The sequence below is a fragment of the Lepidochelys kempii genome, chromosome 3 (assembly GCF_965140265.1).
Source record: "Lepidochelys kempii isolate rLepKem1 chromosome 3, rLepKem1.hap2, whole genome shotgun sequence".
In the NCBI taxonomy this organism is placed as follows: Eukaryota; Metazoa; Chordata; order Testudines; family Cheloniidae; genus Lepidochelys; species Lepidochelys kempii.
Genome location: NC_133258.1, coordinates 69,360,298 through 69,383,497, shown reverse-complemented (window position 1 = coordinate 69,383,497; position 23,200 = coordinate 69,360,298). Strand labels below are relative to the sequence as shown.

Here is a 23,200-nt window from a genome sequence, read left to right as displayed (position 1 = left end):
TACATATTGATAAATCCCCATCTATCCTAATGTTAGGAATGAATTTTCAGTATTCTCAACTCTAAGCATGTGGAAGAACATACAACCTGGAGGAGTTTGACAGGTCACAATAGATAAACCACCCTCGCAGTGGGATTGGACAGCTTCCATATGTGCTATTCTATAGGGCTGGCCAGAAAACAAGAATTCTGTTTCACAAAAAAAATTGAGGTTTTGAAATTAGTGTTCATTCCACATTGTTGCCAAATCGTGACCTTTTAAATTGTTTCTGAAAAACAGAGACCCCCACCCCACCCCAGAATAGCCAGTAGGCCTGTAAGTGGCCTGACCTTCCTGTATGTCCCCAGAAATTCCCTCCCAGACCTTAGAAACTGTTTCAATGAATCAGCATTTACCGACCAAAAAAATATTCTTTCAAAATTCCCAACTAGCTCTATTATTCAACCTGCATAGGCAATAGTGATATGGGATATAAAAACTTTGCTTCTATTCATTGTCCTCTAGTATAGTCCATGATCTCGTTTCTTAAGTATTGAAGAATATTTTTTTATTTTGTGAGGTTTTTTCCACTTGGCAATTTACCTTGTGCTTTGCAGCATAGGTTATTTAAACAATACAAGAAGCTAATCACTAAGGACTCAGTTACAAAGGATCTAAGGCCCAGGTACAGTATATTTGGCAATAGGCAGGCCCATGCAGTCTTGATTGGTCCATTGTTGTATTTTCAATTATCTTTGGTGCTGAAAGAAAAAGACATTAATGTATCTGAAGATGACCTAGCAAATTACTCCTGCTCTCTAACCTTTTTGAATTGCTAACACGGTTGTAATCTGTAATTACAAAAATCAGTGTGAGAATTGTGGCACTGTATAATTATCTTTCCTGATACATTATTGCTATATGAATTATTAATCCAAATCACTCTTGTATAGTATTTGTGGCAACTAAGAAGAATAATGTATAATTAAATTTCATTATTTCTATTTTTGTGCTGATATTTTATGATGCTGTAATTGATAATTAATTGGTTAAAACACAATACTTGGGAGTTTCATATGACTCTGAACTGTTTGGTGTTCAACATTTATTAATTAAATAATGAGTTCACTGAAGAGACCTTTGTGTATAGTCTACTGTTGTTAGTGAGCTCTCGAAACTGCTGAATTAATCATTAAGTTTTTCAATAGTTTCTTTTAAGGGAATGCAGCAAAGATATAAATGGTTTTGATTATAAATGATTCCTTTGTTGTTATGGGAATGTAAATAATTAAGAGCTCACAATAATAGATTTTAATGCTGGTCATTTTTCACAGCTCTAAGGAACTTGTTAACTGATGGGTCAAACTTTGATAGGTTTCCTCTAAGACCAAACTTCTGCTATTATTAAGCAAGTAATCCTCATGGAGCAAGATATTTAGGAGAAAGTGTGGGGATGGGACCTGTTAAACAGTTTCCCTTATTTCCACTTTAGAACTACAGTGCATATTGTCTGAGGCACTAAATGGCTTCCCTCTACAAAGATGTATGGGATTTTTAATCCTGAAAGGAGTATTAAATATTTCTTGACTACCACTTGAAATAGCTATTTTCGCATGAATTCCCTGTGGTATCTTTTGCAGTCAGTGTAACAGCAGAAAAGCTCAGAATACTGTCTGCATCCTGTTGGATAAGAAATACTGTCAGACAGTTTCTGTGCACTTCTGCTGTGTAGTCTAACTAAATCTAACCTGGGATTCTTACTTGTGCTCAAGCAGTTCTTTTAACAGTTATTCATAAGACCCTTATTCTAAGTGATTAGTTTTTGAAAAAATTAATTAGAGAATGTAATTTAGTAAATGGAGCTAAAAAATACAACACTTCATCAATCCTCTTAACTTGATCGAGAGAAAACTGAGAGGAACCTTTTTACAGGGCTTAATGCAGTCTCTGTAGTATGTTTGCGAGCATTTCATTGTATTCATTTTGCACTGGATCCAGTGCTGTGATTCTAAATGGTAAATTACACAGTTTCACTTGCTGGCTTTCATGCTTAAATTGAATGTTGTAGTCAAATTGAGGCAACACCCAATAAACCTTTTCTGGCATATTACAGCAGATGTGTTTAGACCAGCGGTTCTCAAACTGTGGGTCGCTACCCCCTTTGAATGGGATCACCAGGGCTGATTTAGACTTGCTGAGGCCCGAGATTGAAGCCCGAGCCCCACTACCCAGGGCCGAAGCCGAAGACTGAGAGCTTCAGACCTGGGTGGCAGGACTCAGGTTGCAGGCTCACTGCATGGAGCTGAATCCCTTGAGCTTCAGCTTTGGCTCCCCAGCCCGGAGCTTTGGGGCTCGGCGCTTTGGCAAGGCTTAGGAGGGCTCAGGTTTCAGTCCCCCGCTCCTGGGGTTGTGAAGTAATTTTTGTTATCAGAAGGGGGTTGCGGTGCAATGAAGTTTGAGAACCCCTGGTTTAGAGTGTCTGTCTCTCTCACTGACATATCCCTGACCTAATGCGTGCGGATCTTTGTGTAAATAGTCATCTTTGTCTTCATATGGGCCAGATGATGCCTTCACACAATACTTGAATTAATAAGAGCCTTTTCTGCCTCCCCTCTCCAACATGGTGGTTTGGTATAGAAAGGCTGCCTGGGCCCTCCACTTCCACTGCTATAGGACATGGCAACAAATAACTGTCTGGGGTACAAGAAACTATGCTTAGACCCCAAATTCTTTTCACCTACTAGCCACTGGCTGCAGTGGAAATGGCTGGTGGTGACAATCAGTACAGGTCGCATTCAAATCAGGGACCTCCGTAGGCCAACACTTTTCCTATTAGTTAAAGGCTTGCTGAGTAACCAGTGGGGAAACACATGGTGATGTTCTCACCATTCCACTAGCTTTATCATAAATATTTTTTAAAAATTTGATAAGAGCAATAGTTAAAGAAGGAAATTACTAACTAGTAACCAAAGAATTCAGTGTTTGATTCACACAAATATTTGCTTATTGTGCTATTACTATACTAAACGGATTGCAACTTAAGGCAAAGTGTCTTTTTTTTTTTTTTTTAAATACTGAAAATATAGTTGATTCTTTTTATCTGCCAGGTTTCAAGTTTCTGGTACAGTTTCAGAATCATCTCAGACATTACAGACATGAGATTTGCCTGAAAAAATATGCATTCTCCATTTAATTGTCATTTGCAACTTTCAGATTTTCCCACTAGATTTTTCTTGTAAAATCTTACATTTCACACCACTTATGAGTGACCACTTAAAACATTATTTTACGTTATCATGAGTATCTAAGATCAGTTATACAGAAAGCTGTGAGTGGGCTGAGCTAAGTATCATTTTCTCTTTTACATTACCATAATCCTAATAAAATGATTGCAATCATTTCTGATCATTAATCTCACTTCATGAGAATTTTTGAGTGTAAATTTTCTCAATTTAAGAACACAAACCCATAAGAAAAAGTAAAACTGCAGAAAACCAAAATGACACCCCTCAACTGTAGATAGATAGTTGTGTGTATGCCTATAAAAAGACACAATCAAATGAGAGGGCGATGACTGGTATTTAGCACTTCTGAAAATCTAGCCACTTATTTAGGAGTTTAACCTTAGGCACCTACTGTTGAGAATCTTGGCCTTCATCAGTAAGTGTAAAATAGTCATAAGCATTTCGTTATGAATTCCCACCGTAGTTCTGAGATTCCAGAGTCAACAATCTGGATGTCTGTATTGAAGCAAGATCTCAGTCATGGTCTCTCTGCTTTACAGAAGTCTAAAACTTTATTTTTATTAATCCATTGCTGCTGTCCCTAATCGGACAGAATATCATCTATGTATATGGTCTAGAATTACTTTGGGGAAGTTCTAGGGACTGTGTTATACAGGAGAAACAGAGTAGATTATCACAATGATCCCTTCTGAACTTGGAATTTATGAATTCCTAAAATTAGTTGAGTTGAGGAATATTCTTTGATTGAAAATGTGAGTATACATTTACGTGTAGAAAACAGGTCCATTTTGAAGCCTTTTCCTGCTAGATTTTTGAATGCATAGGATCTTTTGCACACAAAACTATAATTATTCAAGTAAAAATTGTCTAAAAGACCTGCTTTTAACAAATGAGGAATTTTGCATCAGTTTCCTACTGTAGATTCAGGTATTTGTAATGTAAACTATATTGTATCAACAATTGGTTTGTAACCACTACCTGTAATGACTCTGAATCTTCCCTGATAGGTAGGCTTGGAAGGATTAGATTTTTGTCGTTAAATGTTGATTTCACTGTACACACACAAACCAACAACAACAACAAAATTTCAATGATATCAATGATAATTGAAATTTACAGATAGGCAAAGTAAAAAATAAAATTTGCTTCTTGAGAACTTATTAGAGTTTTATTTAAGGATATATACTTTGTGTATTTTGATATGTGATGTTGACAATGTGTGTTGTATTGGTTATAAAGCTTTAACTTTTTGAATCTTTATGTCTAATGTCAGTAAATTATTCTTGTCTGGATCCTCCCTCTCCCCTATAATTTCCTACAACTAATTTGTAATTTGTTAATTTAACTAATTTGTTAATTTGATAATCTAAAAAAATGCTTAACAATAAAGATCAATATTATCCATTGAAATTATCAAAAAATTAAAATTAAAATTAAATTCTGCCTGCCAAGGCTAAACATAGCATAGAATACATTTCCATTGTTTTTCTTGCCACAAAAATTAGAACAAGAAAACAAAGCAAACAATAAGATTGACTTCAGTACTAAACAGAACTCTCCATAAAGCTATGGAAGGGTGGGGAATAAATTGTTTTAATTATTCAGCTACACGTGGGGTCCCTCAAGTGATGATGATGAAAGTAAGTGAAGAAAAAATAATTTTGTTCAAATGTGCAGGGAGTTGTATGTCAGGAACAGATCAGGAATCTCCCTGTTTGCACTCTTGCAGTGGATATTATGCATCATATAAATAGAAATTATTTAACCCATGGTTCTACAAATTTCTAAACAGGGGCAAACTCTTCTGCACCCACATGATACCTTGGTCTTATCTTCGCTACTGGGGAGATTGACACTGCTGCAATTGATGCAGCGGGTGTTGATTTAGTGGGTCTAATGTAGACCTGCTAAATCGACAGCAGAGCGCGCTCTGGTGGACTACAGCTCCCCCAGAAGAGTAAGGTAAGTCAACTGGAGAGCATCTCCCGTGGATGCAGTGCAGTGAAGACACCACAGTAAGTCAACCTAAGCTGCGTCTACTCCAGCTATGTTGTTTCTGTAGCTGGAGTAGCGTAACTTCAGTCAACTTATCCTGGTAGTGAAGACAAGCCCCCTCAGTGACTTCACTGCTGCTTTGCCCTGGCTCAGAATTTCTCCCACACATGAGCTTGAAAGACTAGGACCTTGGTTTCTTAATTTGGAAAGATAAGAAATAGAAACTACTTTTGCTTTCTCCATAAATGTCTTAAACAGCGAATGAATTTTTATTGCTTCAGCCATGGAACCTGGTAATAAAATTAATTCAACCTGGTAATAAATTAATTCTAAATTCTCTGAAAGTCTTTCACACACCCCCATTGATCTTTAAAAATAACTAGATCTGTTATTGAGACAATAAGAAATGAGATCATCATAGTTAGGTGGGTTCTTTCTGTCACGTACAGCTCCCGGCTCCTTCTCAGTTAAGCCTGGGTTTTCAGTGTAAATTCCAAAAGCACTGCTCACCTGAATGTATACATCTCAACTTAAATGTCAGGCTTCTTGGCATAACACAACAACAGAAGGACAAGGGTCAAAACCTGCTGTCTCTGTGGAAGACCCAATATTCTCATGTTTTTATTTTTCCTCTAATTTTCCAAAGTTTTATGCGTAATTACTTAAACAATTAAAGAATTAAGTAGTTATTTGTAGTCTTTTATTTGTACACATTTTGTGGACTAATCTGAAGTCTAGTTTGATTTTATATTGGGTGGGGGGAGCCTACAAAGTGGGGTAGAATAAAGGCTTGTAATGTAAACGTCTTTCCAAGTAACTTTTCTGAGTTCTTTGTTCACACTAATAATTAATGTGCTGATCAGCAGTTCAGCAGTTTGCTGCCTAGATCTTGCAGGACGCAAATTATGGTGTTGTCTCGCTCTTGCTGTTAAAATTGTGATCGCTGTAATAACTCTTCAGCAATATCTCTCCTTATTGTTGCTATTTCTATTTTAGGGTGTGAACGGAATGTCTGTGGATGAGAAGACTGAATCCCCCATGTATGTGTATGAGTCAACAGTCCATTGTACCAATATCCTCCTGTGCCTAAATGACCAGCGGAAGCAGGATATTCTCTGTGATGTGACTTTGATTGTGGAGGGGAAAGAGTTTCGAGCCCACCGGGCTGTGCTGGCTGCTTGCAGTGAATACTTCTTGCAGGCACTGGTTGGGCAGACGGAAAATGACCTGGTTGTCAGCCTGCCAGAGGAGGTACAGTATGTCATTATTCCTCTGTTATAAAAACAAACCCATCTTACATGGCAGTAATGGTGTACTCGCTACTAGTCAGCTAACCCATCAAGGTCTTAAAAGATAAATCCAAATGTAGCACAGATTCTAGGATCTGACTGTACGTGACTGTTGCTTTTTACTGTTTTGGTTGGTTGAGTTGTTGGATGCCCCTTGAGAGTTAAAGAATGAACGTATTCACAGAGCCATCTCTGCTGGAAAAAAGCAGCCAGCATTTCAAACCAGTTACTATAGTAAAGCTTTAAAATGTTTGAGCTTCCTTTTCTCGCCACTGCTGAAAGAGTAGTACCCAAACAGAGGTCACTTAATGACTATAGCACCATTCAGTACGTTATGTGGACCCTGATATTCTTCTGGTTTTCTAGACAGGAAATTTAAAAGGGCCATTTGGCTCTGAGAAAGTGGGTTACTGTTTAAAAATCATTTGTATTGTCGCATTATTTTGGGTCTCATTGCCACCCTCCCCGTTTCAGCAGTGAGTATTTTGGTTCTTGTTCCTTTCCCTGTATTTCTCGCTGAGCATTGTTTCCTTTTCCTTCCGCTCATCACTGGTATGATATTTTACTGCCTCAAGCCACGTGATTTATGCTGAAAAAATGTGCTGAACAAATTATTTCGGAAAATAATTTCGTAGGTGTTAAAGATACAGAATGTCCCAAATAGCAATGGACAGAGGGCATTAAAGACCAAACTCACTGCAAAGCTTACCTTTTGTTGTTTTCCCATGAAATAACACCTGCTGGCTCCCACTACATTGTGATTCCCTAGCATGCATCAGTCTGACTTAACAGCTACACAGGGCTTACTTGTGGCTTTGCCATGAGGATATGTTATGTTGGACTGAAACCCCTGGACACATCAAAGTCACAAAATACTTTGCTTCCCACTACTTTGTGGTGAACATACACTATGCCAGGTAACTCACCTGGTGCACTGGGGCTGCTATGTCTTCTTGCTCTCTTGTACAGGCATGCAATGGTAGTAAAGATGTTATCTGTGGAGTGTCAGAGGAGCATGAAGTTACCTGATCGGTAGGTAAATGGTGTTCTAGGGTCTGATAAGAGACTAATAAATTGTTTCAACATTAATTACTTTATACCCATTGGAATTAAAATAACATTTTTAAAATAAGGCCATTTACATAAAATTTCTACATACCTGATTCCCTGTGGGCTGGCTCTACTGAGGCACCATTTATTGTTGATATTAAAACAATTATTAACAACAATAATACTGTAGCTCTGATGTTACATCATGGTACAAATTAATGAATAACAGTGGAAGTCAGTGAATGTAACTTCATGCGTCCTGAAACTAAAACAGTAAACTTCAGTCAGTTATGTGTTGAATGCCCCTTTGCCTCTGGCTCCTTCAGATAATTTTGTGTCTAACTTCTTAGCTCTTGTCTTTAAAATATATTTTTTAGGTTGTCTCTAAATTTCTTGGCTTTTGAAGGTTTAAATTGACCTTAAAGCATGTTTAGTTGTACATCACCTTTGTGTTTTAAGGCAGTCAAAAAGCTGCACCTTGAGCAGTACAGTTGTCACTTAAACCTTGTCAGAGATTAGAATAGTCTTGCTATTCATTATATTTCTATACCGTATTATTGCCGGTTATGCTGATTTACACACAGCTTGATTGAAATAGATGATGCAAGTACCTGATTAATTTCAACGTGACTTTGAAAACTAAAAATAAAATGGGGTAAAAAATAATTCATCATAAATAAGCTGTAGTCCAGTGCCATTTCGTTAAGATTTTATTCATATCATATAGGACACACTAGTACCTGCATTATGTTTCTACACAATGTTAGTTAATAATCTTACTACGGAAAAACCTATTTATCTTAGTGATGTATGCAGTCTCTTTATTGCAAAGCAACTTTTGGTAGTTTTTTACAAGAGAGATATGAAACATACCTAGTGACACGGCTGTTAAAATATAAAGACTATTCCTTCCACATAAGTAACATCATTCTAGCCATACATGATTTCTATTATGTACAATCACCATTAAAATAAATAGTATAAGCATTATTTTCAGGTTAATATGAGACAGTTACTTAAAAAAAATAAACAAAATGCAAAACAGCTGTAGCGATTTAGGACTAAATTCTCTGCTACCGTACTCCATTGAAGTCAGTGGAATTATACCAGCAGAGAATCTGGCTTTTAATACTTTTCAGTGGTCTGAAAATATAAAGTACTATGTAAGGGATAAGTGGTGTTAGTTTTTCATTGACGTAGATTTATTACATGGCAACAGGGTTTTACTTCTTTTAGATGGACTGAGATAATGCTATTTCAGTCAGAGCAGGGATACGGTATAGGTACTTGTTTCTTACATATGTAAATCCCTGTGCTGACAGGCTAAGAGGTCTGATTTGTTCAATCACTGCTTTATTTGAATAAATATATGTATGTAAATTCTTTAATTGTCTAACAACCATTTTTAACCAATTGGAGCACAAGGATATGCATAATCACAGTACAGTAATTTCTCAGTTACTATAAGGTGCATATGCAGATTTCTCTACTTTTGTTGGCTGTTCTAATCTGGCTGTTTTGATAGACTCCTATACTTTATATGTTTGAAGCTGTATGCCATCATCAAAGATGGCTGCCTGGGCTTCTTGCTTCCTTTAGCAGAATCAAAAAACCTTCAAATTTTGCAAGAGGGGTCAGGAAAATATGACAAAGCATTTAATTACACATTTATTATGATAATTTTGTAGTCCTTCTAGTTCACTATGTAATACCTGTATCCTAGGCAAAGAAACTTTTCAGACTCAGAGGTTTTCTATAAACACTTAATGCTGTAATGTTTTTAGAAAAGGCTAATTTACTTTGAGATATAGTTGGTACCACAAGAACAAAAGTACCCTTAAGTTATCCTTTTTAAATAGCCCTGATGGCTCAAAAACTCACTAAAGGGTAAGAAGCACTTGTAATATAACAAAAATATTTCTAAACCAGCCACACAAGCATCAAGTTTTAGGTTCTCTTTGTGCTATCATAAATGTGAAATCATAAAAATAGGAGTTAGTGTCCAGTGAAGGCTTAAATGTGGCACTGGTGTACAGAAAAGCATAAAATCAGTTGCCAACATACTTACCTACTGTTAATACTTAGCTCATCTGAGTTGGGTTGTTTGGTTTTGTTTTATTAAACAGAAGCTTATTTTTAACTATCCAAAAAATAAATCTTCCTTTGAAGACTAAGTTGCAGATTTGTTTTCTGTTTAGAAGCTGGAATTAGGTCATCTGGACCCTTCTCAAATTTATAATGGTTGTCTAGTTTAAACAATGGATGGACTGATTTAAAATCATTTGTGTTTTTTAAAAAATCCATTCATTTCTACCATATTGAAATTAATGAAATATCATACCTTGCCTACCCACAGAAAGTGGAACTGGTTTAATTGAAATTGTTTTTTAAACCAGTGCAAACCATTGTGTTAGATGCTCTTATGTTGCTTTAAGTGTAGCTTATTTTGGTTTAGTTTAAACCTTTTCCTAATCAACTTAAGCCAAATTAGTACAGGCTATTTTTATATCAACTCAAGAGTATCCACACAGCCTTTTACATTGGTCCAACTAAATTGATTTCAGATAACACCATTAGTTAATTTGCATATAGACAACCCTTAGAAAAATGAGCATGTAATAAATCCATAGATTGTTGCAAAGTAGAATTATTAAGAACCACGTCTATGAATGTTAATTTTATAAAAGTTTTCCTCTCACTTGATTTTATTTGTTCTCCAAAAATTGTACATTTATTTTTTACTGTCCTGTTTTTCAGTAGTTTTCTGTTAGGTTCTTATCCTAGCAGCTCTTGTTAAAAGTGAACCTAATTAATTCTTTTCTTGGAAAATATTAAGTTTCTAAAATTATTCATATCCCTAACTGTTGTGTTTTATTTAATCACAGGAACTGGTCTTCTTCCTTTAACAAGGCACTTAATTAAGCTTTTAATTCACAATAAGAAGTTAAATATCACTTGGGAGTTTTTTTTAATGGCTTCCACTTCCCATCCAGATTACAAAAAATAAGGTGTGATAGAGAGACATACGTGGCTGTCAGCCAAGGGTATTGTAGGTCATGCCAATATTAGCTGGCAGCAGGCCATTATCCAATTAACATTGCTTCATCACTGCAAGTAATAGCTCTTCAGTAGATGATTGAGTCATTCATGCTGTAGTGGTACTTTACTTGAGAAAGAGCCAGTACTTCTAAGAATAGGTTTCTTATTCATGGTTATTACCTGCCTTGCTTTGCCAATAAAAGTGCAGGGGCATTTAGTCCCATCTAGAAGCGAAAAGGTGAACAGAAGAAAAGCATTGATTATATATCTCGTTTCTCTTTGCTTCCTGAAAATTGAGACTTCACTTAAACTCTGAAAGCATTTAAAAACAACTGTCACAAGAAAATAAGAATCCCAAGCTAACATAACCAAAGCCAGAATCCACAGGTCTGCTTTCAGTTTTGTCTTTTCTTTTAGATTTTAGTGTTTGGAACAAATTTTAGGAACTCAAGAAGGCAAATCCATTAAGATTAAGAGTCTTAGGTAACTTTTTGAATGCTACGGAATTCTCTCTGGCATTTTTGACTTGTAAGTGTTAGATGCAAGAACCTGGAATGGCAGGTTTGTCGCTCTACCAACTGACCAACAGGTACGACTGGCATTATAAGAATGATTTTCTCCTTCTCAATTAACTTTTCTATCTGCATCCTTTTCCTCCCTTGAATCTGTTTGATCTTGTGGTTCCCAGTGCCTCTACTGTCTGAAGTGGACTTTAATGTCAGAAAAAATCCACAGGTGATGCTGAGTGGTTAAATAAGCGTTTCTATGGCTAATACGCACCACCAGGAGAGAGAAAGAAATGTCATTTTCTTTTGTTTTTTGTTTTTCACTATTTGGAGAATGATGTTTAGAAGTGAGATAACTCACACTACGTAGTAAATGCCTTTGCCTTCATAAAGGCTTTTGCCCTTAACCTGGGGCCCATTGTAAAATTTGCCATTTTTCCATGATGACCAGTCTCTAAAATCTGTCATCTGTTTCTTTAATTTTCATGGACTCGCTCCTGGGGTAGTTAATCTTTCCAAGGAGAAATGCAAAGGAGAAATGCAGGCTGAGAGAGAGATTCAGACTGCCAAAGGCTGAGTATGCTGGAAAGTTAATGTATTCAGCACCTAGGGTGGGATGGAACCAGGCATCTAACCTTAGTGTGTTTCTTAACCAATAGCAATGAGAAATACTGGCAGCTGTTAGTTATCCATGCCGGCCTGAGGAAAAAATGCTTGGAATTAGCCAACAAAAGATGAATAGATGAATTGGGTTCAGGAGAAAATCAAAGGCAGGATGCAGGAGGTGAACTATTACAGTACCCTGATGGCTGAAGGAGATTACTATTCCTTTTTATCTTTATAGAAATAAACAGTATTCTCTTACTGTGCCTCCTTTCTCTCTGTGTACACTGTGTGTACATATGAATATAATATTTTTAAGGAATTCATTGACTGGCCTTTGGAGGAAGCTCCTCGGGAGCTTGGAATGGAAGGGTTCTGTATAAATGTGGAAGGGGAAAGACAATGTGAGGATAAAATAATCTGCATGAATCCTTGTTCCTCAGTTGGGGAGATACTGTCCAGTGATGGACAACTACAAAAGCTCCTCTTCCCTTGGTACTCCAAAAAGCAGCATTAGGAATATCTAATGTTAACTCTCTGAGAGTAATAGGCTTTAAAGCAGTAGTCCCTTTTCATGTCTGCATCAGCTTTTAATGTTCTTTGCAAATCACAGTCGCTGGCTGGAATAATTTCTGTCATTGACTCAGCAGACTACGCTAATCTGACTTGCATCCGCTGCCCCTGACCCCTCTGTTTGCAGAGCTGTCTGTGGAATGACAAGAGTTACAGCCATCAAACCCTCAAAGCTACTAATAAAGCCAAGCCCTATACACATTTATATTTCATGAGTCTGAGACCACCAGTGCCATTCTCATTAATGCTCAAGCATGGAAACCACTTCTCTTAAGGATTTTTACTTTGCATTCAGTTTTATAGATTCATTGTGTGGAATATATACCATTGTTTAGATTCATTCACTGCACATACATCAGTGAATCCCGAAGAACTACTGCAGTATGCACTGGAGAGGTATATTGGGAATAATGTTTAGTATACATATAAATCTAGATGGGTTTAGTACCATGACTCTGGGTCAGGAGAAGTGACAAGGACATAACAATATATATAATTTAATACAGAAAATTAAATCATAACTCCCTCTCTATCTTCTTCCCTGAAAACTGCAAGAAAGTACATATTTAAATCTGAAATTCCAGCCATATCCCACCCATTTGTGGCTGGGCATTGTAGAGCACTCAAGCATTGTGTGATTTCACATATCCTGCATGATGCTATAGCTGTCCACAGTGGAATGGAACCTGAATTCTTTGATATTGGCTGATATATAGCCACTTCGTGGATGTCATGACTGCCTCTACTTTTGTATGTGCAACTTCAGTGTCAGTAGTTAGCTTCTGATCTCTTCTGATGAAGAAAAATGAAATGTGTTCCTGTTCTGATCCACTGCATTATGAAGAGAACTAGGTAAAAACACATACTAAGGAAAACATTTCAAAGCTTGGAAGTAATTGCTTTCCCTCCCCCTGGTGGTGGTATGTGCTTTTTTCTTTTTCTTTTTCCTTTTCAATAACATAAAAATTCACTACTGAAATAAAAATGAAAAATAAACACATAATGCCAGTTCACCACTAGTGTCAGTGGGCGCAACCCCATTGCCTTTGTTAGAGTTGAACCCCTTGTGCCACTGGTGAATTTGGCCGATGGGATTTAACATACTGTTGGAAAGACACCGTGTAAAATGCAGGCTCTCTTGCTTGTAAATCACAAACACAATTTAAAATTTAAAAGGAGCCCTGCCAAATAGTTGCTACTTGAAGAGAATGCTAAATGCATGGGTAGTGATAGGTATGTATTCTTATATAACAGTAGGGATGTCCTATTTTATTTACATTAAACATTTGGGAATGGATAGCATGCATGAAAATAAGATGGCTGTAAAATGTTGTTGCTTTCCTTCTTCAGTACAGTATTGTTTAACTCGCTTCCCTTGCAACTCTAAAGGTCTTCTCCATTTCCCCCCCTTATACACCTGCTTCCTTCCTTCCCTTTCTAAAAGGCATTGCCTTTGTTGTGGTGCAGCAGGACTGACTATCAGCTCTTCATAGAGCCCACAAACACCATTCTTTTTGTGTGCCAGAAGGGATTTATAGAGGGCTAATCATGTGGCGGCCTGATCTAAAGTCCGTGGAAAGATTCCCATTGACTTCCACTGGGCTTAGACTCAATCCTGTAGGGGGACCTTCCCTCCCAGTGCTGAGCACACCACCTCATCAGCATGCCTAGAAACTCAGGATAAGAGTATCTTACCCTTATATAGCACCTTTTGTCACAAGGTATCCCTGAGTGCATTTCAAACTGCATTGGCTAATCATCTCAGCTACCATTGAAATGCAGCCCCTTCTGGGATTAAACATGACAGGTTCTGGGGTTAAACATGACATAGCAGCGGTCCACAAAAGTTAAGAATGGGAAGTGAAGAACATCATATCCAGTCTGAAACTGAAGTGCATTGTGTAGGTGGGCAGAATACAACTTACCCGTATTGGAATTTGCAAAGGACACTGAGGTAAATGCACCTCTTATGAATAATACAATAGGGTTTTTAATGATTGCAAGTAGACAGGTGCTCGGTTTTTTGCATTGTGCTGCATAGTGCCCCATTCCACCATGCTGGGGCTTTGGGCCAGTACTAAATCATCATCACTGCTTCTTGCAATATCTATGGGTTTTTTGAGGTCTCCTATCCAAATACTGACTCAAACTAACTCTGCTGAAAGCTGTGTTGCGAGACTTCAGTTTGGGAGATACATGCTAGAGGTCTTATGCAGTCAGTAGTAAAACATCCAATTTTCTAAAACTTATAGATGATGATTTTTCAACACAAAAGGTATTGCACTCAACACAAGGTAACTGGTCTGGAACTCATCATGGTAAAGATGGATTAATCACTAAACTGAAAGTTGGTGGTTTCCTAGGGATCAGTCATCGGGATAAACAGTCCCAACCAGTAAAATATATATATAAGTGGTTTGTGCTTCAAAAGGGTTAATTTCCCAAATCTGAGGAAACTTATGTGTTACGTCATAGGGATGGACTAAGTTAGATGGAAAAGGGGAACAAAAATTAGAGTTTTTACAAGCTTACCAAAAAGATACAATTCTACAATCAAGAAAGAGGACAAGTGTGGGTAAAAGCCCCGTCCTGGTTCAGTGGCAATGTGAAGGCCACAGTTAGAATAAAAAAGCAACATATAACAAATGGGAAAAAGGCAAAATAGATAGCAATCAATATCAATTGGAAGTTACAAAGTGTGGAAAATTGATAAGGGAAGTGAAGGTCATTAGGGAAAAATGCATGGCTGGCCAGGCTAAGGACAATAATATCATGACTGGGGCTTGAGCAATCATATCTAGTGATTGGAGCAAGAGACAGCATAGGAAATTAGTAACCCAAGCCAAGAGTCAGAGCCTGAGTCAGAGTCAGGAGTCATGCCAAGGGTCAGAGTTGGAGTTGGGAGGCAAACCAAGAGTCAGGCAAGAACCAGGAACAGGTCAGGAAAGCAGGAAAGCAGGAACCAGGAGCAAGATAGGGAAGCCGGAATCAGAGATAAGTTGGGAAAGCAGGGCTCAGGAGTCAGGTGAGAAGGCAGGGTCCAGTGTATCAGCCAGCCTAGAATTCACCCAGTTGCACAGACAACTTCCTGTGCCTGCTTCTGACTAAAATAGCTCAGCTGGACCAGTCGTGGGGCCGGGCGCTCCTCGACTCAGAACTTCTGTGCGTGGGACCTTTGGTGGGTCTGGAGTTCAAGTAGCCACTCAACCCACCAGTTACTCATGGGCTCCTGTACGACACCTAGGATATGGAGGTTGCCTGGGGAGCCATGGATCCTCACAAATGAAAATGATTTGTTTTAAAGTATATTAGGAACAAAACAAATCCTAGCAATGGTACAGGCTCATTATTAAATGGAAATATGAAATACTTCTGCCTTTCCTGCATCAGTCTTATCAATTTTAATAAGTATTTCTGCTGTGCATTGGATATACAGGATGATGTACTCGTATCATGAGAGGATGAAGAAGTACCTCTAGTCCATTAGTAACTGAGGAGGATGTTGAAAAACATCTACAAGGGATAATCATTTTTAAATCAGGCCTGGTTAACTTGCACACAGGAGTCCTAAGGAGTTGGCTGAGGAGATCTCTGGCACTAATGTTAATATTTAATAATGGAAGACCAGGGAAAAGTGCTAATGTTGTGCCAAGATTCAAAAAGGGCAAGCATAATGACCTAGCTGTGGGCTGGTTAGCCTGACTTCAATCCGTATAAAATAAGAAACCCCTTTTGCCATTCCCTGCCTAAATTTCCTCACCACTCCTGAGCATTCTTTGGAATTTAGGTCTGTGCCTTTTCTAGGTTCCCGGTACCTTCTGCTGGGATGCACTTCTCCAGCTCTGGGCTTCTGTTCCGAATCAGAGTGTCTCTCTGACCTCTGCAGTCAGCTTCCTTCAGCTTTGACTGGTCCCACAGTTCCTGGTTCCCTCTCCCTCCTAAAGCCTGCTTCGTTATGTGCCTCTCTCTCTTTGAGTCCCTTCTACATTTTTAAATGGAAGTTAGGAGCCTGGGTACCTTTGTGGACCTGGACCTTTTTCGCCTGCTGCCTCCATAGTTCCTCTCCCCATCCCTGCAGACAAGCTGGATCAAACTAGATCTCCTAGGCATCAGCCAGCCCATTGTTCTAGGGTGCTCTCATTTGAACAGGAACCATTCAGGTTACCAACTCTCCATTGTCCTTGGTCCAGGGGCAGTGGAACTGTGAGGGGTGGAGGAAGATGTGAGACAGTGGGGCTTGATCTGTTTCTGCCCCCACATGTTGTTCTGCTACATATTCTGGGAACCAGTATTCTCTGTAAAAAAGACATGGAGGCAAGAGCAGGACCCACAGGACTGGCCTGGGGATCATAGGCACTGACTCCACGGGTACTCTGGGTCTGAAGCACCCATGGGGAAAAATTGGTGGGTGCTTTGCACCCACCAGCAGCTCCCCACCCCGCCCCCCTGCCCAACTTGCCTCTACCTCCGCTCTGTCTCCTCCCGTGAGCGCGCCATGTGCCCGCTTTTTCCCCCTAGTTCCCAGCGCTTGTGCCGCAAAACCACTTTTTTGCACGGCTGGGGAGGAGGGGGATCGCAGCGCACTTGGGGAAGAAGTGGGGCCAGGGCAGGGATTTGGGGAAGGGGTCCAATAGGGGGCGGAGTTGGGGCAGGGACTTTGGGGAAGGGGTAGAGTTGGGACCGAGACTGGGGGGGTGCACAAGCACCCACCGGCGTCAGGGAAAGTTGACACCCATGCCGGGGAGTAGAAAGGAAAAAGGGTGATGAGGCTGGGAGCAGCTTTCCCCTTTTGGTCGGCGAGAGAGAGACAAACCACTGGAACCACCCCTTCCCAGCTTAGAGTTGGCTGCCCACCCCCCGCCAACTCTTAGTAGCTCCCTCACTCCAGTTGTATTAATTTAGATGGAATATATGGGCTAAAGGTGCTAACATAACCCAGTCACTGTCCAGCATTAAACAGCATAAAACAAGGTATACAAAGATTTCAACCTGCTTAGTACTACGGCAAACACACCATTAAAAATCCTTTTAACTTTTGATTAAAGATACAAAAAAGAAGGAAAAACAGATAAAGCATTTGAAATGTAAAATATTATATAAGAGTTTCATTTTAACAGTATCCCTTGTTCCCTTTTCCTTTAGCTGTAGACAGTTTTTAAAAAGAAAACCCTCCTGTTGTTTGACAGTCAAAGATGATAATAATTGTCCTTTTTGCGGAAAAGAGGAGACGTTAATTGAAATGGGCTGGACATATCATTGCTTCTGCTGTTAAAGTCCAGTGTTGTTTCATCCCAGGTGGTGTTTAGGTGTGGGTAGTGGTAGTGATGTCATCAAGATCCCTCTATCTAACCTGGTTTAGTCAGGACTCCTCTCAGGATCAGGATGGCGAAGGCCCTGGTCCCAGGAGATAGTGTTAGTGGCAGCCGTGATGGTGAAGCTCTTTCCATAAGCCTCCATCTGTTTTCTTTGTTTGCATACTTACCCCACAAAATATGACCTCCCAATTTTAGCTCATTGACTTCAGGTTCACATCTACTGTTTTTAACACGTATAATTTCAACACAGTCGTTGAATCATATCAGCTTGGATTTTTTTCGTTTAGACTAATCTAGCTGCATTGTCTGGTTCTCTTGCACTTGATACAGTGTTCAACTTTGTAAGCAACTTGACCTTTTTTCAGGTTTATTGTAACATCTTATGAACTTTCGCATATTTTTTTTTAACAGTTGAGCTCGCAATAGGGATAAATTTGTAGGCACAGTTGTCACAACACTCCTCGTGGAGAGGACCCACTCATATCACCCTCCTATCCCTCTGCTGCTGCATTCAAAGCAAGCTTCCATCACCCATGCCCTGGTCTGGAAGAGATGCGACACCAGCCTAGGGTAACCAATCTACAGGGACAGTCCCGATATTTGGGGCTTTGTGTTATATAGGCACCTATTACCTCCCACCCCCTGTTCCGATTTTTCATACTTGCTGTCTGGTCACCCTACACCAGCCCTGATAGCAGATGGCTGATTCCATGTCCACTGAGGCATTCAGTGGTACAGCAATTTCAAAATCAACTAGAATTCATAATTGGTCCATATACAGGTTCCCCAAACGGTCACACCTGGATTGCCAAATTCTTTGTCAAATCCAGGTTCAGAAAGAAACTTGATTTGTTTGAATCCAGCTGTGTTCTTAAGAATACATTTTAGAATGTAGATGCTTAACTGTAAGCATCTAAGTTAATTTTTTAAATTGTTTTTATTATTCATTTGTATTGCAGTAGTGCCTGGGAGTCCCATGTATGGTCAGGAGCCCCATTGTTCTAGGCACTGTACAAACACAGGACGAAAAGCCAAAGAGATTAGCAATAGAAGTAAATGAAGGTTGTGGGTGTTCAACACCTCTTCAGATCAGCCCACTTTTAGTAAGGGGCCTAACTGTAGGCATCAAGTTGTGATAAATTTGTGCTTGGTGTGTTCCTAATCAGCTTTACTCTAGCCTCAGTATTTTCTTTCAGCAGCTACTGATCCTACCAGGCACTGTCTAGCAAGAAAACATCTTCCTCATCAGAGACTGAGGAACAGGGTAGGATGTCTTTGTCTCATTCACAGAACTCTGTAGTCCCTTATGCAGATAATTCCATGGAGATTAAGGTTTAATAAATTAAATGATCTATATCACACTTCACAAACTTCAGTCTCCATCTAGGGTAAAAACCCCTTACGGCTAGTGCTCTTTGTAACAACCAGGCAAAGGAGAGCATTGCCTCTCTATCCATCCTCTTTGTTAGTCAAAGGATCTGAGATGCCTCTGAAGCACAGTTAACCAGAACCTGTAAGTCAGTAAGAAACACTGAAGTGTATGAAGGGGACTGGACTAGAAGACCTCTCGAGGGCCCTTCCAGTCGTATGATTCTATGAGCTTACTGCTAAGAGCATAGAGGTTTGGCAGGTATTCCCCAAGGTAGTCAGTCTGTACCTCCTCTTTTTCCCTGTTGTCCAATTTATTTTGATGGTCCCCTCTGTGTTTTGCTAAAGACAGCTCAGTGTAGGATTCAGGAAATACACTCTTCTAGCTAGGATGGCCATTATACTATTCTAATATTATCAAGGCTGAAGGTATAGTAGATGTCCATTCTGCTCTCCAATGAGCAATTTCAAATCCATGCTTTCTAAAAGTGCCCATAAGGCCCTGGTTGGTGCTTAGTTGTTTTAGAATTGTTATTACCAAATTTTCAAAACTGGCTCCCTAAATAATGCACAGACCCATAGTGTTTATATGCACAAAATGGGTAAGCATGTGACCTTTGTTTCATGTTCAAATGTAAATATGGTGCCCATGCAAATTTTGTAAATGAAACTTCAACAATCAGTTTTGGAAATGTTGGCTCCTGATGACTTGATCAAGGATTTTCTCAGACTGGCAGCTAGCAATGTGGAGATATGTTTTGTCCAGCAATGCTTCTGGCAGTATATATGGGGAGGTAATTCTATTTTTAAAATTTAGACTTGTGGTCTGCAAGGGGCCCAGACTATACGGGGACAGCTCTGAAAGAAGATTGAAAACAAAACATCCCTTCCATCTAAGACAGACAGCAACAGAACATCCTTGTGAGTGCTTGGACTATGTCCCCTTACCACCACCCACACTCTTCTGAGAAAATTTTCCAGTCCAGAGGCTTCTGATCAAGTAAAAACAGAGTAAGCTGAGTTATTTCCTGTTCTTTCAAAGGTCAGGGCTCATGCCAAAGGCCTTTCATGAGAGGTCAGAATTTGTCTTCTCACAGCTTTTTCAACTTCCCTTCCACATCCAGGGAGGAGTAAAGCATACTTTCAGCTTCCAGAAGGACTGAGAGTGAGCCCCATTAGGTAAATAGATCCTTTAGATTGTTTAATCTGGCTATTTAATTAAACTAGTCTTTATCTTCCCTATCTCACCCAGTGGCGTCTAAGTAAGGCCTTCTTCATTCACACATAAGGGATTTCTGAATGAGCTGTTTAATCTTGTGGACATACAACCAAATCAGCCAGTTCCTAATCCTGGAACATGTCTGTTTGCAGAAGACTGTGTATGTTAAGCCAATGCTAGATTTAAAATGTCTGAATAAGCCTGTCACACCCAAGAAACTAGAAATGGAGATTCTGCAGTCCACTCTAGGTACTGTCTATCAATTGTACTTTCTCATCTGTTAACACTGAAGATACATGCTTTCATTTGCCCAGTTTATGTAGTCACTGGCCAATGAGTAGAAATGATATCTAGACAAATGTCCAAACAAGTGAAGAATAAAAGAGGAGCTGTCCCTGAAGAATAGGGGACAAGGAAGGGGAGTATGGGGCATGCTACAAATGGACATGTTCACACATACAAACCCATCAGAACATTCAGTAGCAGGAAAAAGAGTAGCTTGCAAAGGTTGCAGAAGTGTTTACCTTCAAGTATGGCTCCAATCTAAACTAGACTTTCTGCCCCACTCTCACTAAACCTGCTCATGTGAAAGATTCTGAACAAATAACTGAGTGACAGTTATTTTTGTTCCAATTCTTCTTTTGCAGGGTTTTCTACACTCTGATCTAGGAACCCTCAAACTGAAGACCTAGCATGTGAGGGGATAGCCAAGTGGACTGTCAAAGACAAGAAGTTCCAGTCTCATTCTCTTTCTTTGTCTTCATCTTGTTCACAGCCAAAGAGATTCTGGCTAGAACCTCTGATATTCTCACTATCCTGGACTTCATCCAAGAAGATCTGTAGAACAGGCTGGCTCTCCACTTCTTAAGCAGCTATTAGTGCTCTTCACAACAGGCTTGCAAGGGCTTAGACTAGATCCCATCGTCTTATGCTCAGATACTCTGAGATATCTGCTATTCGAGTAACAATTTAGTTTTAAAGCAGATTTCTGTTTTCTTGAACATGGGATGAGGTCTCAGATCCTTTGAAACTGTTTTTCCTGATAGCAGTTGCTTTGGCCAAGAAGGTGGGAAAACTTTATAGTCATTTCTTATCATTGCACCTCATCCCTCTTCTCAGAAAGTTAAATTGGTCTCAGTCTCTTCACCTGTCTCAATCTCTTCCTTTTAAGGAAGGTTTTCAGATTTCACTGTAACTAGAATTTGAGAGAAGAAAAGACCTACTCTCACTTGCAATTGGAGAAGAAGAAAAGGTGATTGCATCTTGGATGTCTGCAGAACACTTCCAGGATATCTTCAAAGACCTAAAGAATTAAAGAAATCAGATGCCTCTATATTATTATTGTCTTAAATTTACTTATTAAAAATTTTAGAAGGAAAAAATATTCCATATTCAACCCATAATCTAAGTATATTTTGTGTGTATGTATATTTACTTGTAGTGTACACAGTTCTGTCTAGTTGGATTCTAACCTCTTCAGAGCAGGCTCCATTGTAGTCTGTTTGTTATTTATTGAGCTTCAACGTGGTGCTCGGCCTAGTACAAAAAAACAATCAGAAGAACTAGACGAAATTTTCAGTCTTTGATATTTGCCCAGGTCACACAGATGAAATCTTCAGCAAACCCCAAAGTGCTTTGTTTGAGATTGCTTTAGAGAGCTCTCATGAGCAGGACTCCACTTTATGAAGGGTATGTGCACCCTCTGGTCAACTCCCCTCCATCTCTGATGAAATTGAACTGCACTTATTCCACTGTGTGTGGGAAGGTCTCCCCAGCCTAGAGCTGTATACAGGATTTGTACTTCACTGCTCATGTGGGAAGCAGCAAGTCCCTACCCACTGCATGGTCTCAACATTCTCATCCTGTTTATGCCCATAACACTGGTACTCAAAATCTGTTCAACAACACTAGCATCAACAGTCACATAAAAATATGGTATGGGGTGGGAAGCAGGGGTTGGGTTTGAAATTATGCAGCCCCAAATGTATTAAAGTTGCTTTTTTATTAACGATTGGTTTTATTTATTGCCTTAATTCCTCCACCTCAGAGTGGTGGTACTGTATAGACCTATGTGTTATCAACTAGGCATCCTCCCCCTTTTAGAAGCAGACTGCAGTCAGCAACGCCTTGGGTGACAATGAAGTGAATTATCAGTCATTTGATGTTTAGGGGGCTTATTCCTTCACCCACTCACTTCCCTGGTACTTCTCGCATGAACAGACAGCAACAATACCCAAAATCCAAAGGTGCAAGCAATTTGATGTTTATTGGGGTGAACTTCCAGGAAGCATGAATACAGTTTCCTTCCTTAGTATCCTCCTTCCCAGCTCTGACACCACAGAGCCTTACACCTGTGTCCCTGTTCCCATTCCTGCCCTTAGCCAAACATGATTCCAATTTCCCCAGCCCCATTCCCTGTTCCCATTTCCCCTTTTAGCAAAACTTGATTCCAGTTTCCTTACCCCTATTCCCTGTTCCCATCTCCCTCACCCACACGCCCAACCCCCTCCCACCCACACCCACTCACTTCCTCATTGACTACAGATTATATAGTAAAACTTGAGTTCTGCTTAGCTATACCTTAACCAATCATTTTCCTGAAATTTAACTAACCAATCCTAACATATTGTAACATGATTATGTAACCAATTATATCCCACCACCTTAATTAGTTTACACCCAGCAAAATTAATTATACAGCAGACAGGAACAATCACAGAACCAGACAGAGATTATACAGACAAACAATAGCAAAGTGGGAACTATAATGACAAGACAATACAGAAATGAGGATTTCACATCCCAGCTATTGATAAGTGAGTTCTTGCCAGACAGGATGCTATCAAACTAAGTTTCCATTTACATTTTCTAGGCACTTCCCTTTCTCTGGAGGTGATAGGAATACAATCCTGTCCTGATAGTGCCTAACAGCCCAATAGCACCTTATTTCAATGTGACTAGTTTGGAATGTGAGGATGTGACTGTTCGCTTCCCAGCTTATGGCTGCCTCTGCTGCTTA

At 39.4% G+C, this 23,200-nt stretch overlaps 1 protein-coding gene across 5 annotated transcripts in view; it reads left to right on the top strand.

Moving 5' to 3' along the window:
- The window catches only part of BACH2 (BTB domain and CNC homolog 2), a 261,979-nt gene that overhangs the window by 182,542 nt on the left and 56,237 nt on the right, over positions 1-23,200 (top strand). For all 5 annotated transcript variants that reach the window (XM_073336767.1, XM_073336768.1, XM_073336765.1 and 2 more), the window contains one exon: positions 6,216-6,470. In XM_073336767.1, the coding sequence (XP_073192868.1) occupies positions 6,216-6,470 (255 nt within the window). The remainder of the gene's footprint in view (positions 1-6,215; positions 6,471-23,200) is intronic.